The sequence below is a fragment of the Pseudochaenichthys georgianus genome, unplaced genomic scaffold (assembly GCF_902827115.2).
Source record: "Pseudochaenichthys georgianus unplaced genomic scaffold, fPseGeo1.2 scaffold_608_arrow_ctg1, whole genome shotgun sequence".
Taxonomy (NCBI): Eukaryota; Metazoa; Chordata; class Actinopteri; order Perciformes; family Channichthyidae; genus Pseudochaenichthys; species Pseudochaenichthys georgianus.
Window position 1 is genome coordinate 42992 of NW_027263166.1, and position 17072 is coordinate 60063.

At 45.8% G+C, this 17072-nt stretch overlaps 1 protein-coding gene across 1 annotated transcript; it reads left to right on the forward strand.

The window, feature by feature from the left end:
• Window positions 1-466: 466 nt before the first annotated feature.
• LOC117443417 (coagulation factor IX) lies at window positions 467-12754 on the forward strand (the record flags this gene model as incomplete). Its single annotated transcript, XM_034079399.1, has 9 exons — window positions 467-661; window positions 1107-1131; window positions 1235-1348; window positions 6487-6618; window positions 8204-8568; window positions 8640-8754; window positions 8989-9185; window positions 11192-11317; window positions 11664-12754. Coding segments are annotated over 9 exons (1539 nt in total), but the record flags the coding sequence as incomplete, so codon positions are not given.
• Window positions 12755-17072: the final 4318 nt, after the last annotated feature.

Sequence of the window (17072 nt, forward strand, 5' to 3'; positions counted from 1 at the left end):
AATATCGTGTTGTGATAATATTGTATCTTGATAATATCGTGTTGTGATAATATCGTGTTGTGATAATATCGTATCTTGATAATATCGTGTTGTGATAATATTGTATCTTGATAATATCGTGTTGTGATAATATCGTGTTGTGATAATATCGTATCTTGATAATATCGTGTTGTGATAATATTGTATCTTGATAATATCGTGTTGTGATAATATTGTATCTTGATAATATCGTGTTGTGATAATATCGTATCTTGATAATATCGTCTCGTGATAATATGGTATCGTGATAATATCGTATCTTGATAATATCGTGTTGTGATAATATCGTATCTTGATAATATCGTATCTTGATAATATCGTGTTGTGATAATATCGTATCTTGATAATATCGTATCTTGATAAAAACGTATTGTGATAAAAACGTATTGTGATAATAACGTATCGTGATATCGTATCGTGATAATATCGTATTGTGATCATATCGTATCCAGTGTTCCTGCAGAGGCCGGCAGCGACCCGCCTCCTTGGCTCCACCTCCAGGAGGCGCAGAGCGAACTCGTTCCTGGAGGAGATCCTCCCTGGAGACCTGGAGAGGGAGTGCCAGGAGGAGGTCTGCTCCCAGGAGGAGGCGGCCGAGATCTTCCAGACCACGGAGAAGACGGTGAGGAGGTGGGGGGGAACCACGTGCCAGTAAAGTGTTACATGTTTTAGTCAGGGATAGTTACCCTGCTTATTACACGGTCACATACTGAACACACAACGACTCAATACATTCTTTTATTGACTTTAAAATGATCCTAGTGCTTCCTCTAAGAAAGTAAACTCCGCTCCACGGCTGCACCTCCGACAACAACAAGTTAAAATGAAGGCAGCTCTGATCCATGTTTTCTGTCCAAGTCTGTTCACGGTTTCCACTAACAAGTCCTGCAACACTGCAGAGCCAATCAGAAAGGAGTATTCAACCAAGCTGTGTAATAAATGACATTAAGGACTCTTAATGTCTCGTTGTTACGAACTATGAACAACGTGAAAAATAACAGTTTATATTTTGAGGGTCTTCATCAGCATCCTGCAGACACACATTGACTCTGGGTCTTGTTCCACAGCTGGAGTTCTGGTACAAGTACATCGGTGAGTAAACTCATCATACCTTCTCAGCAGAGCCTGAACCCTCAGTTATTTGAGGAGATATATAAAGTCGTGACGCGTTCAAGTGTCCTGCTGTGTGTGGTAGATCTGAACCCTTGTGGGACGAACCCCTGTCTGAACGGAGGGATGTGCACGCTGGACCGAGGAGACTTCCTGTGTCTCTGCTCCCCGCAGTACCACGGCCGGACCTGCGCCTCAGGTACTCTGCGGAGAGGACAGTGCCAACCCACGCCACGCATTCTTAAATAAAAACAACCTTTTCTCGCACGTTTAATATTTGAAAAACGCACGAAAAAAGGCCCATTTTTTATTTATACGTCTTTATGTGATTATTTAACGCCTGACTGGACGAGCGGGGTCGAGGTACGACTCCCAGTGTGAACACCTCGTCTTCAACTTGACCCAAAGTCCTTTTGAATGAGATCTCAGTTCTCTCACCTGTAGCATGCTTCATCTCATCTCCTGTGCAGCTTCCCGTCAGTCACACTCTGACTCCTAGGGACTCACTCTGACTCCTAGGGACTCACTCGGACTCCTAGAGACTCACTCTGACTCCTAGGGACTCACTCTGACTCCTAGGGACTCACTTCGCTCTGATAGGGCTCTGACTCCTAGGGACTCACTCTGACTCCTAGGGACTCACCTCGCTCTGATAGGGCTCTGACTCCTAGGGACTCACTCTGACTCCTAGGGACTCACTCTGACTCCTAGGGACTCACTTCGCTCTGATAGGGCTCTGATTCCTAGGGACTCACTCTGACTCCTAGGGACTCACTTCGCTCTGATAGGGCTCTGACTCCTAGGGACTCACTCTGACTCCTAGGGACTCACCTCGCTCTGATAGGGCTCTGACTCCTAGGGACTCACTCTGACTCCTAGGGACTCACTCTGACTCCTAGGGACTCACTTCGATCTGATAGGGCTCTGACTCCTAGGGACTCACTCTGACTCCTAGGGACTCACTCTGACTCCTAGGGACTCACCTCGCTCTGATAGGGCTCTGACTCCTAGGGACTCACTCTGACTCCTAGGGACTCACTCTGACTCCTAGAGACTCACTCTGACTCCTAGGAACTCACTCTGACTCCTAGGGACTCACTCTGACTCCTAGGGACTCACTTCGTTCTGATAGGGCTCTGACTCCTAGGGACTCACTCTGACTCCTAGGGACTCACTCTGACTCCTAGGGACTCACTCTGACTCCTAGAGACTCACTCTGACTCCTAGGGACTCACTTCGCTCTGATAGGGCTCTGACTCCTAGGGACTCACTCTGACTCCTAGGGACTCACTCTGACTCCTAGGGACTCACTGCGCTCTGATAGGGCTCTGATAGGTCCAGAGCAACGTGCGCTGCTTTGGTCTCTGAACGCAATGAAATAGTGACGTGTGGTGGCACTGTTCGCTCTTCATACTACACCTGTACACTACACCTGTGCACCTGTACACTACACCTGTACCAGTACACCTGTACCAGTACACCTGTACCAGTACACCTGTACCAGTACACCTGTACACTACACCTGTACCAGTACACCTGTACACTACACCTGTACACTACACCTGTATACCTCTACACCTGTACACCTCTACACCTGTACACCTCTACACCTGTACACCTGTACACCTCTACACCTGTACACTACACCTGTACACCTCTACACCTCTACACTACACCTGTACACCTGTACACCTGTACACTACACCTGTACCAGTACACCTGTACCAGTACAGCTGTACACTACACCTGTACACCTGTACACTACACCTGTACCACTACACCTGTACACTACACCTGTACCAGTACACCTGTACACTACACCTGTACCAGTACACGTGTACACTACACCTGTACACCTGTACACTACACCTGTACCAGTACACCTGTACACTACACCTGTACCAGTAAACCTGTACCTGTACACCTGTACACTACACCTGTACCAGTACACCTGTACCAGTACAGCTGTACACTACACCTGTGCACCTGTACACTACACCTGTACCAGTACACCTGTACCAGTACACCTGTACACTACACCTGTACCAGTACACCTGTACACTACACCTGTGCACCTGTACACTACACCTGTACCAGTACACCTGTACCAGTACACCTGTACCAGTACACCTGTACACTACACCTGTACCAGTACACCTGTACACCTCTACACCTGTACACCTGTACACCTATACACTACACCTGTACCAGTACACCTGTACCAGTACAGCTGTACACTACACCTGTACACCTGTACACTACACCTGTACCACTACACCTGTACACTACACCTGTACCAGTAAACCTGTACACTACACCTGTACCAGTACGCGTGTACACTACACCTGTACACCTGTACACTACACCTGTACCAGTACACCTGTACACTACACCTGTACCAGTACACCTGTACCAGTAAACCTGTACCTGTACACCTGTACACTACACCTGTACCAGTACACCTGTACCAGTACACCTGTACACTACACCTGTACCAGTACACCTGTACCAGTACACCTGTGCACTACACCTGTACACTACACCTGTGCACCTGTACACTACACCTGTACCAGTACACCTGTACCAGTACACCTGTACACTACACCTGTACCAGTACACCTGTACACTACACCTGTACACTACACCTGTACACCTGTACACTACACCTGTACACCTGTACACTACACCTGTACACTACACCTGTACACTACACCTGTGCACCTGTACACTACACCTGTACCGGTACACCTGTACACTACACCTGTACCAGTACACCTGTACACTACACCTGTACACCTGTACACCTGTACACTTGTAACACCTGTACACCTGTAACACTTGTACACTACACCTGTACACCTGTACACTACACCTGTACCAGTACACCTGTACCAGTACAGCTGTACACTACACCTGTACACCTGTACACTACACCTGTACCAGTACACCTGTACACTACACCTGTACCAGTACACCTGTACACTACACCTGTACCAGTACACGTGTACACTACACCTGTACACCTGTACACTACACCTGTACCAGTACACCTGTACACTACACCTGTACCAGTACACCTGTACCAGTACAGCTGTACACTACAGCTGTACACTACACCTGTACCAGTACAGCTGTACACTACAGCTGTACACTACACCTGTACACTACACCTGTACCAGTACACCTGTACCACTACACCTGTACCAGTACACCTGTACACTACACCTGTACCAGTACACGTGTACACTACACCTGTACACTACACCTGTACCAGTACACCTGTACCACTACACCTGTACCAGTACACCTGTACCACTACACCTGTACACTACACCTGTACAGTACACCTGTACACTACATCTGTACCAGTACACCTGTACAGTACACCTGTACACTACACCTGTACCAGTACACCTGTACACTACACCTGTACCAGTACACCTGTACAGTACACCTGTACACTACATCTGTACCAGTACACCTGTACCAGTACACCTGTACAGTACACCTGTACCAGTACAGCTGTACACTACAGCTGTACACTACACCTGTACCAGTACAGCTGTACACTACAGCTGTACACTACACCTGTACACTACACCTGTACCAGTACACCTGTACCACTACACCTGTACCAGTACACCTGTACACTACACCTGTACCAGTACACGTGTACACTACACCTGTACACTACACCTGTACCAGTACACCTGTACCACTACACCTGTACCAGTACACCTGTACCACTACACCTGTACACTACACCTGTACAGTACACCTGTACAGTACACCTGTACACTACACCTGTACCAGTACACCTGTACACTACACCTGTACCAGTACACCTGTACAGTACACCTGTACACTACATCTGTACCAGTACACCTGTACCAGTACACCTGTACAGTACACCTGTACACTACACCTGTATACTACACCTGTACCACTACACCTGTACCAGTACACCTGTACACTACATCTGTACCAGTACACCTGTACACTACACCTGTACCAGTACACCTGTACACTACACCTGTATACTACACCTGTACACTACACCTGTACCACTACACCTGTACCAGTACACCTGTACACTACATCTGTACCAGTACACCTGTACACTACACCTGTACCAGTACACCTGTACACTACACCTGTACCAGTACACCTGTACCACTACACCTGTACACTACACCTGTACCACTACACCTGTACCAGTACACCTGTACCACTACACCTGTACACTACACCTGTACCAGTACACGTGTACACTACACCTGTACACTACACCTGTACCAGTACACCTGTACCACTACACCTGTACCAGTACACCTGTACCACTACACCTGTACACTACACCTGTACAGTACACCTGTACACTACATCTGTACCAGTACACCTGTACAGTACACCTGTACACTACACCTGTACCAGTACACCTGTACACTACACCTGTACCAGTACACCTGTACAGTACACCTGTACACTACATCTGTACCAGTACACCTGTACCAGTACACCTGTACAGTACACCTGTACCAGTACAGCTGTACACTACAGCTGTACACTACACCTGTACCAGTACAGCTGTACACTACAGCTGTACACTACACCTGTACACTACACCTGTACCAGTACACCTGTACCACTACACCTGTACCAGTACACCTGTACACTACACCTGTACCAGTACACGTGTACACTACACCTGTACACTACACCTGTACCAGTACACCTGTACCACTACACCTGTACCAGTACACCTGTACCACTACACCTGTACACTACACCTGTACAGTACACCTGTACAGTACACCTGTACACTACACCTGTACCAGTACACCTGTACACTACACCTGTACCAGTACACCTGTACAGTACACCTGTACACTACATCTGTACCAGTACACCTGTACCAGTACACCTGTACAGTACACCTGTACACTACACCTGTATACTACACCTGTACCACTACACCTGTACCAGTACACCTGTACACTACATCTGTACCAGTACACCTGTACACTACACCTGTACCAGTACACCTGTACACTACACCTGTATACTACACCTGTACACTACACCTGTACCACTACACCTGTACCAGTACACCTGTACACTACATCTGTACCAGTACACCTGTACACTACACCTGTACCAGTACACCTGTACACTACACCTGTACCAGTACACCTGTACACTACACCTGTACCAGTACACCTGTACAGTACACCTGTACACTACACCTGTACCAGTACACCTGTACACTACACCTGTACCAGTACACCTGTACACTACACCTGTACCAGCTGTTTGAAGGTGGATCTGTGTGTGCAGTGGTGTCTGAGTGTCGATATAGGAACGGCGGCTGCAGGCAGCTCTGCAGGGACCTGCCGGGAGGGGGGCTTCAGTGCGGCTGCGCAGACGGCTTCCAACTGGACCCGGACCTCAAGGGCTGCTCCAAGACCGGTGAGCCTCCCTCTGTACTACTGTACTACTGTACTACTGCATATGATACTACTGCATAAAATACTACTGCATATAATACTACTGATACTACTGCATATACTACTACTGCATATACTACTACTGCATATAATACTACTGCATATAATACTACTGCATATACTACTACTGCATATACTACTACTGCATATAATACTACTGCATATAATACTACTGCATATAATACTACTGCATATACTACTACTGCATATAACACTACTGCATATAATACTACTGCATATAATACTACTGATACTACTGCATATAATACTACTGCATATAATACTACTGATACTACTGCATATAATACTACTGCATATAATACTACTGATACTACTGCATATACTACTACTGCATATACTACTACTGCATATAATACTACTGCATATAACACTACTGCATATAATACTATTGCATATAATACTACTGATACTACTGCATATAATACTACTGCATATAATACTACTGCATATAATACTACTGATACTACTGCATATACTACTACTGCATATACTACTACTGCATATAATACTACTGCATATAATACTACTGCATATACTACTGCATATACTACTACTGCATATAACACTACTGCATATAATACTACTGCATATACTACTACTGCATATACTACTACTGCATATAATACTACTGCATATACTACTACTGCATATACTACTACTGCATATAATACTACTGCATATACTACTACTGCATATAATACTACTGCATATACTACTACTGCATATAATACTACTGCATATACTACTACTGCATATAATACTACTGCATATACTACTACCACATATAATACTACTGCATATAATACTACTGATACTACTGCATATAATACTACTGATACTACTGATACTACTGACACTACTGCATATGACACTACTGACACTACTGCATATAACACTACTGAGACTACTGCATATAATACTACTGATACTACTGCATATAACACTACGGCATATAATACTACTGACACTACTGCATATACTACTACTGATACTACTGCATATAATACTACTGACACTACTGCACATAATACTACTGACACTACTGATACTACTGCATATAATACTACTGACACTACTGCATATAATACTACTGACACTACTGCATATAATACTACTGATACTACTGATACTACTGATACTACTGACACTACTGCATATAATACTACTGACACTACTTCATATAATACTACTGACACTACTGCATATAATACTACTGATACTACTGCATATAATACTACTGATACTTCAGTAACTTCCTGTACAGTAACTGTACTTCCTGTACTTCCTGTTCTTCCTATACTTCCTCTGCAGTAACTGTACTTCCTGTACTTCCTGTTCTTCCTATACTTCCTCTGCAGTAACTGTACTTCCTGTACTTCCTGTTCTTCCTATACTTCCTCTGCAGTAACTGTACTTCCTGTACTTCCTGTTCTTCCTATACTTCCTCTGCAGTAACTGTACTTCCTGTACTTCCTGTTCTTCCTATACTTCCTCTGCAGTAAATGTACTTCCTGTACTTCCTGTAGTGTTGTTCCCGTGCGGCCGTCAGCACAGACACCTGGTTCCATACGGAGGACGCTCTCTGTGGACCAATTCACAGGAAGTGAACCTGACCTCGCGGGAAGTGAACCTGACCTCGCAGGAAGTGAACCTGACCTCGCGGGAAGTGAACCTGACCTCACAGGAAGTGAACCTGACCTCACAGGAAGTGAACCTGACCTCGCAGGAAGTGAACCTGACCTCACAGGAAGTGAACCTCAGCGACATGTTGGACACCGACGCCTGGACAGTGAACGCATCGTCTGGGGGGGGTAATGAGACGGAGACGGAGGGGGTGGCGTCTCGTATCGTGGGGGGGGTTCTGGAGAAACTGGGAGGCAGTCCCTGGCAGGTGAGGACCCACTCACACACTCTAATAATGAAGTAATATGAATAATGTTCACATGATGGCGGTGCGTTCAGGTGCTGCTCCGCAGGGCCGATGGTTACGGCTTCTGTGGAGGGACGCTGGTCTCTGACCGCTGGGTGGTCTCTGCTGCACACTGCCTGGAGGAGAGCGTGGACCACGTCACCATAGGTGTGTGTGTGTGTATATGGGTGAGAGAGTGTGTGAGAGAGAGAGTGTGTGTTTTAGTATGTCTACTAATACTGAGAAATGTCCATAAATGTGTGTGTGTGTGTGTGTGTGTGTGTGTGTGTGTGTGTGTGTGTGTGTGTGTGTGTGTGTGTGTGTGTGTGTGTGTGTGTGTGTGTGTGTGTGTGTGTGTGTGTGTGTGTGTGTGTGTGTGTGTGTGTGTGTGTGTGTGAGCAGGGGACTATGATAAGAGGCGTCCGGACCCCATGGAGCAGCAGTTGAAGGTCCAGAAGGTTTTCGTCCATCCTCACTTCCACTCGTTCACCTTCGACAGTGACATCGCTCTGTTGTTCCTCTCAGGCCCCGTGAGGAGGGGCCCCACGGCGGCCCCCGCCTGCCTGCCGGACCCCCACCTGTCCAGGTACCTGCTGCAGGTACACACCTTTACTATAACCCCTTAAAGAGCCGGTGACAGCATCCCAACAACTGTTGGAATGAAATATTGGGCTCCTAGTAATCTCCAACCGCCAGTTTAAAAAAGCGATACCGTTCCGTTAAATATCAATCATTCCGAACATCGCGGGGAATTCCTTCGAGTCATTTTGAAGTGTTGGGGGAAGCCGGAAGCGACGTCATGCGGGAACGCTTCTCTGTGCGGCGAGAGCCCAACGCGGACAGAGTGTGTCGTCGTGCGTAGACATGGTGAAGTACTGAGTGTAGGCTCGTTAATAACGTTGTAATGAAGTCACTTCAGTATATCATGTGTCAGTGCTTTCATGGCAATGCGGTGACATGTGATACATGAAATGATCGAGGATGATGATTACAAATCGTTTGTTTGAGCCGGTCTGCATTTCCAGATGAGAAAACAAACCGATGCTTTCTGTAGTTGAACACCAACATGGATTAAACGTGGTTTGTATCACGATGTTGGGGAAATTAATGGATAAAATGCACGGATTATTATTATTATTCCCACTCCGATCGGGACACGAGGTCCACCGTCTCCCCGCAGCGAGGCTCCCCCCGTTGACAGTTTACGTGGGCTGGGTGCAGTGGCGGACTGGCCATCGGGACGAATCCCGATGGGCCGGTACCGAAGTGGGCCGGTCGGATAAGTCACCAGCACATCCCCCATAGGCGGCGCGTGCGGCTCAGGTTTGAGAAGGCTAAATAACTTCTTTTACCTGACGCTGCCCGCCTCCGGCGTCTATAGAAAAGAGATCCACTCAGTGAAAGCACCTGCTGACCAATCAGAGCTCAGTGTGCGGAGTTTAAATCTCTCAAGTCATATTACAGGATAAAGGAAATACAGTTTAAACTGCCGTATGCAGAGAAGACGCCGACGTGTCGCACTTATCATTCATATTGCATCATCAATCAGATCATCGATCAGATAATATCATAATATATCATATATCTCCTTATCTGAGTCAGCTTCTCCAGCCTCACCTGGCCGTGCAGCACTCACAGTGTCACAGACTGGATGCAGAAGTATTATTTAACGCATTATGTTGACGAAACACTCGAGACAAATGTAATTAAAGTCAGATCCACGCGTGTCTTAGACGTGAACGCGCTCTCAGCTGGAGAGAGAAACCCTGGCTTGATTTACCGAGTTGATAACCAGCGTCGTAGGACCGCTTAGCGAGATCTCGTTTGTTAGTTTGTTGTTGTTAGTTTGTTTGTTACTCAAACATATCCAGGGCCTGTTGAACTGGCTTCGTAGTACAGAGCACAGGTGGCTAGCAGCGCTAAGGTCAAAGACACAGACATTATACATTATATTTGTATTTTACCAGGATGCAGTGACACAAATATTTACATATTTACATGTACTATCTACAGCACCCGCCGCCCCTGACATCCCCACTCCCCCCGTTGACAGCTCACTAGCGGTACCGAAGTGGGCCGGTCGAGAGTCCCGGGATGATTTGTAGTCCCATTCCACCACTGGCTCCATGACCGTATGATCGCCCATATTGACGCACCTCATTCCTAAACTTCTAACAGATACAACATAAACCGATCCTTCAGCCTCATGAGCTCTCAGACACGTTCAACATGAACCTGTCCTCGCTGTCTGAGCTGCTGCTGTGTGCGCCGTCGTGCGTTTACATCTGACTGTATATATATAAAGGTTTTCATGCAGATGCTGGGATCCTGGACGGTGCAGCTGGAGCGCTGTGCCCGCAATGACTCACCCATCATTTGGCGGGACTTGAAGAATCCAGAGAAGATCCAGAAAATGGTCGACATTGAGATTAACGGTTATCAAAGTACAAATATCCAAAATCAGTTCAGTAACGGTTTCAAGGGGACGATATGTACTCAAATTGATGGTTTGGGTGACGGGGGAACTCGTGTCACAGGCTCTTTAAACCTAAAGGGAACAGCAGAAGCAGACAGACAGGAAGTAAACACTTCATTCCCCCCCCAGGAGGACTCTCGAGGCGTGGTCTCAGGTTGGGGTCTGACTCGTCACCTGGGCCGCTCCTCGCGCTTCCTGAGGAAGGTGACGCTGCCCGTCATTGGACAGCAGACCTGCAGCGGCTCGACCAATCAGGTGAGAGGACAGGCGGGACACACCTGTTGAGCTGCGCACACACTCATACCTGTCTATGAACCAGGCGGAGCACACTCATCTTAACTGTGATTAGGGATTTTAATCTCTAGTTTAAGTTAAGTGTTTTTTGTCTGGAGTTAAATTTAAGTGTCTTTAGTCTCTAGTTAAAGTTAAGTGTCTTTAGTCTGTAGTTAAAGTTGAGTGTTTTTAGTCTCTAGTTAAAGTAAAGTGTATTTTGTCTGTAGTTAAACTTAAGTGTTTTTAGTCTCTAGTTAAAGTTAAGTGTCTTTAGTCTCTAGTTAAAGTTAAGTGTCTTTAGTCTCTAAGTTAAGTGTCTCCCCCTCAGGTGATCACAGACAACATGTTCTGCGCGGGATTCCTGGACGTGGCGATGGATGCCTGCGGGGGGGACAGCGGGGGACCCTTCGTTCAGAACCACATGGGGACCTGGTTCCTGACGGGGGTCGTCAGCTGGGGCGAGGGCTGCGCTGCCAAAGGGAGGTTCGGGGTCTACAGCCGCATCGGGAACTTCCTCAACTGGATCAGAGACACCATGCAGAGACAGAACCTCAGCCAGGACCAGGACCTCAGCCAGGACCAGAACCAGGACTACTGACGGACCAGAACCTCAGCTAGGACCAGGACCTTAGCCAGGACCAGGACCTCAGCCAGGACCAGGACTAACGGACCAGGACCAGGACTAACGGACCAGAACCAGGACCTCAGCCAGGACCAGGACTAACGGACCACGACTAACGGACCAAAACCAGGACTAACGGACTAGGACCAGGACTAACGGACCAGAACCAGGTCTACTGACGGACCAGACGATGATGGATGTTTCAAACGATGGACGTCAGGAGGTCGTTGGTTGAGCTGCAGATTCTTTCCTTTGGACTCTAAACTCGTAAATAAACATGTTCTGATCGATGGTCCACAGACCTGACTCCTCACAGACCGGCTGATGGTTCATTATAAACATGTTCTGATCGATGGTCCACAGACCTGACTCCTCACAGACCGGCTGATGGTTCATTATAAACATGTTCTGATCGATGGTCCACAGACCTGACTCCTCACAGACCGGCTGATGGTTCATTATAAACATGTTCTGATCGATGGTCCACAGACCTGACTCCTCACAGACCGGCTGATGGTTCATTATAAACATGTTCTGATCGATGGTCCACAGACCTGACTCCTCACAGATGGTTCATTATAAACATGTTATTAATGATGATTGTGTCCGACTGCAGGGTCTCTACTGACTCCCTGATGCGCACTACAGCTGTTTGAAAGATTGTTGTATAGTAATGTCTTTAACATGATGGACACAGAGAGACTGAGACGTGTGCAGAAGTTTTATTTCATACCAACAGGAGTAAAGTAAGAGTGAGATACATAGCAGCGCTCAGATAATAAAGTATATAAAAAATATGTCATAATGCGTCTCCTTTCTGCTGTCAAAACAAACAGCAAGGCATTGTGGGAAACAGGACCTCCAAATTGTTTCAGGTCAGGTCTCAATTTTTTTTTCTGGTTTAAGGTAAGTTTGATTAAGTGTCTGTCTCACCCCCTGTCTCACCCCCTGTCATACCCCCCTGTCTCACCCCCTGTCTCACCCCCTGTCATACCCCCCTGTCTCACCCCCTGTCTCTCCCCCTGTCTCACCCCCTGTCATACCCCCCTGTCTCACCCCCTGTCATACCCCCCTGTCTCACCCCCGTCTCACCCCCTGTCATACCCCCCTGTCTCACCCCCTGTCATACCCCCCTGTCTCAACCCCCTGTCATACCCCCCTGTCTCACCCCCTGTCATACCCCCCTGTCTCACCCGCTGTCTCTCTCCGTGTCTCACCCCCCTGTCTCACCCCCTGTCATACCCCCCTGTCTCACCCCCTGTCTCTCTCCGTGTCTCACCCCCCTGTCTCACCCCCTGTCATACCACCCTGTCTCACCCCCTGTCATACCACCCTGTCTCACCCCCTGTCATACCCCCCTGTCTCACCCCCTGTCATACCCCCCTGTCTCACCCCCTGTCATACCCCCCTGTCTCACCCCCTATCTCTCTCCGTGTCTCACCCCCCTGTCTCACCCCCTGTCATACCCCCCTGTCTCACCCCCCTGTGTATTGCTGTATCCACTCCACATATTTGCTGACCCGGGTGTAGACCCCGTAGACCCTCTGGCTCCCACAGTCCTCCGGCCCCCCCCAGGACACAAGGCCGAGCACCGCCCACGCTCCCCCCCCGTCCTGCATCACAAACGCCCCCCCGCTGTCCCCCAGGCAGGTGTCCTGCCCCCCCTGGAAGAAGCCGGCACAGAACATGTTGTCAGTGATGTTGTATCTGACAGAGCGCGAGGCGTAGCTCTCCAAACACTCCAGCTGAGGAACCACCGGTAGCTTCACAAACTGCAGGAGGGGGGAGGGGCCTGGAGGGGGGGTGGGGCCTGGAGGGGGGGTGGGGCCTGGCCGGGGGAGGGAGGCATTTAGTTGGGAGATCCCCCAACCAGCAACTACACCCAGAGAGTTAGGGAGGGGTGAGGGAGGGTCGTCCTGCAGAAGACAGGAAACAAGTAGAACATCAGCTGCTTCCTGATTGTGTAGAAGTCTATGAGGAAATGTTCCTACTTCTCTCTCTCTTTATTACCTCAGATTGTAGAGAAGTCTCTGAGGAAATGTTCCTACTTCTCTCTCTCTCTTTATTACCTCAGATTGTAGATAAGTCTATGAGGAAATGTTCCTACTTCTCTCTCTCTTTATTACCTCAGATTTTAGAGAAGTCTATGAGGAAATGTTCCTACTTCTCTCTTTATTACTTCAGATTGTAGAGAAGTCTATGAGGAAATGTTCCTACTTCTCTCTTTATTACCTCAGATTGTAGAGAAGTCTATGAGGAAATGTTCCTACTTCTCTCTCTCTTTATTACCTCAGATTGTAGAGAAGTCTATGAGGAAATGTTCCTACTTCTCACTTTATTACCTCAGATTGTATAGAAGTCTATGAGGAAATGTTCCTACTTCTCTCTCTCTTTATTACCTCAGATTGTAGAGAAGTCTATGAGGAAATGTTCCTACTTCTCTCTTTATTACCTCAGATTGTATAGAAGTCTATGAGGAAATGTTCCTACTTCTCTCTCTCTCTTTATTACCTCAGATTGTAGAGAAGTCTATGAGGAAATGTTCCTACTTCTCTCTCTCTCTTTATTACCTCAGATTGTATAGAAGTCTATGAGGAAATGTTCCTACTTCTCTCTCTCTCTCTTTATTACCTCAGATTGTAGAGAAGTCTATGAGGAAATATTCCTACTTCTCTCTTCTTTATTACCTCAGATTGTAGAGAAGTCTATGAGGAATTGTTCCTACTTCTCTCTTTCTTTATTACCTCAGATTGTAGAGAAGTCTATGAGGAAATGTTCCTACTTCTCTCTCTCTTTATTACCTCAGATTGTAGAGAAGTCTATGAGGAAATGTTCCTACTTCTCTCTCTCTCTTTATTACCTCAGATTGTAGATAAGTCTATGAGGAAATGTTCCTACTTCTGTCTCTCTTTATTACCTCAGATTTTAGAGAAGTCTATGAGGAAATGTTCCTACTTCTCTCTTTATTACTTCAGATTGTAGAGAAGTCTATGAGGAAATGTTCCTACTTCTCTCTCTCTCTTTATTACCTCAGATTGTAGAGAAGTCTATGAGGAAATATTCCTACTTCTCTCTTTCTTTATTACCTCAGATTGTAGAGAAGTCTATGAGGAATTGTTCCTACTTCTCTCTTTCTTTATTACCTCAGATTGTAGAGAAGTCTATGAGGAAATGTTCCTACTTCTCTCTCTCTTTATTACCTCAGATTGTAGAGAAGTCTATGAGGAAATGTTTCCTACTTCTCTCTTTATTACCTCAGATTGTAGAGAAGTCTATGAGGAAATGTTCCTACTTCTCTCTGTATTACCTCAGATTGTAGAGAAGTCTATGAGGAAATGTTCCTACTTCTCTCTCTCTTTATTACCTCAGATTGTAGAGAAGTCTATGAGGAAATGTTCCTACTTCTCTCTCTCTTTATTACCTCAGATTGTAGAGAAGTCTATGAGGAAATGTTACTAATTCTCTCTCTCTTTATTACCTCAGATTGTAGAGAAGTCTATGAGGAAATGTTCCTACTTCTCTCTCTCTTTATTACCTCAGATTGTAGAGAAGTCTATGAGGAAATGTTCCTACTTCTCTCTCTCTCTTTATTACCTCAGATTGTAGAGAAGTCTATGAGGAAATGTTCCTACTTCTCTCTCTCTTTATTACCTCAGATTGTAGAGAAGTCTATGAGGAAATGTTCCTACTTCTCTCTCTCTTTATTACCTCAGATTGTAGAGAAGTCTATGAGGAAATGTTCCTACTTCTCTCTCTCTTTATTACCTCAGATTGTATAGAAGTCTATGAGGAAATGTTCCTACTTCTCTCTCTCTTTATTACCTCAGATTGTAGAGAAGTCTATGAGGAAATGTTCCTACTTCTCTCTCTCTCTTTATTACCTCAGATTGTAGAGAAGTCTATGAGGAAATGTTCCTACTTCTCTCTCTCTTTATTACCTCAGATTGTAGAGAAGTCTATGAGGAAATGTTCCTACTTCTCTCTCTCTCTCTTTATTACCTCAGATTGTAGAGAAGTCTATGAGGAAATGTTCCTACTTCTCTCTCTCTTTATTACCTCAGATTGTAGAGAAGTCTATGAGGAAATGTTCCTACTTCTCTCTTTATTACCTCAGATTGTAGAGAAGTCTATGAGGAAATGTTCCTACTTCTCCTCTCTCTTATTACCTCAGATTGTAGAGAAGGTCTATGAGGAAATGTTCAATACTTCTCTCTTGATTTATTACCTCAGATTGAAGAGAAGTCTATGAGGAAATGTGGCTAATTCTCTCTCTCTCTTCATTACCATCAGTTGTAGAGAAGTCTATGAAGAAATGTTCCTACTTCTCTCTTTATTACCTCAGATTGTAGAGAAGTCTATGAGGAAATGTTCCTACTTCTCTCTCTTTATTACATCAGATTGTAGAGAAGTCTATGAGGAAATGTTCCTACTTCTCTCTTTATTACCTCAGATTGTAGAGAAGTCTATGAGGACATTTACTACTTCTCTCTCTCTTATTACCTCAGATTGTATAGAAGTCTATGAGGAAATGTTCCTACTTCTCCCTCTCTCTTTATTACCTCAGATTGTAGAGAAGTCTATGAGGAAATGTTCCTACTTCTCTCTCTCTCTATTGCCTCAGATTGTAGAGAAGTCTATGAGGAAATGTGCCTACTTCTCTCTTTATTACCTCAGATTGTAGAGAAGTCTATGAGGACATTTTCCTACTTCTCTCTCTATTTATTACATCAGATTGTATAGAAGTATATGAGGAAATGTTTCTACTTCTCTCTCTCTTTATTACCTCAGATTGTATAGAAGTCTATGAGGAAATGTTCCTACTTCTCTCTTATTACCTCAGATTGTAGAGAAGTCTATGAGGAAATGTTCCTACTTCTCTCTCTCTATTACCTGAGATTGTAGAGAAGTCTATGAGTTAATGTTCCTACTTCTCTCTTTATTACCTCAGATTGTAGAGAAGTCTATGAGGAAATGTTCCTACTTCTCTCTCTCTATTACCTCAGATTGTAGAGAAGTCTATGAGGAAATGTTCCTACTTCTCTCTTTATTACCTCAGATTGTAGAGAAGTCTATGAGGAAATGTGCCTACTTCTCTCTCTCTCTTCATTACCTCAG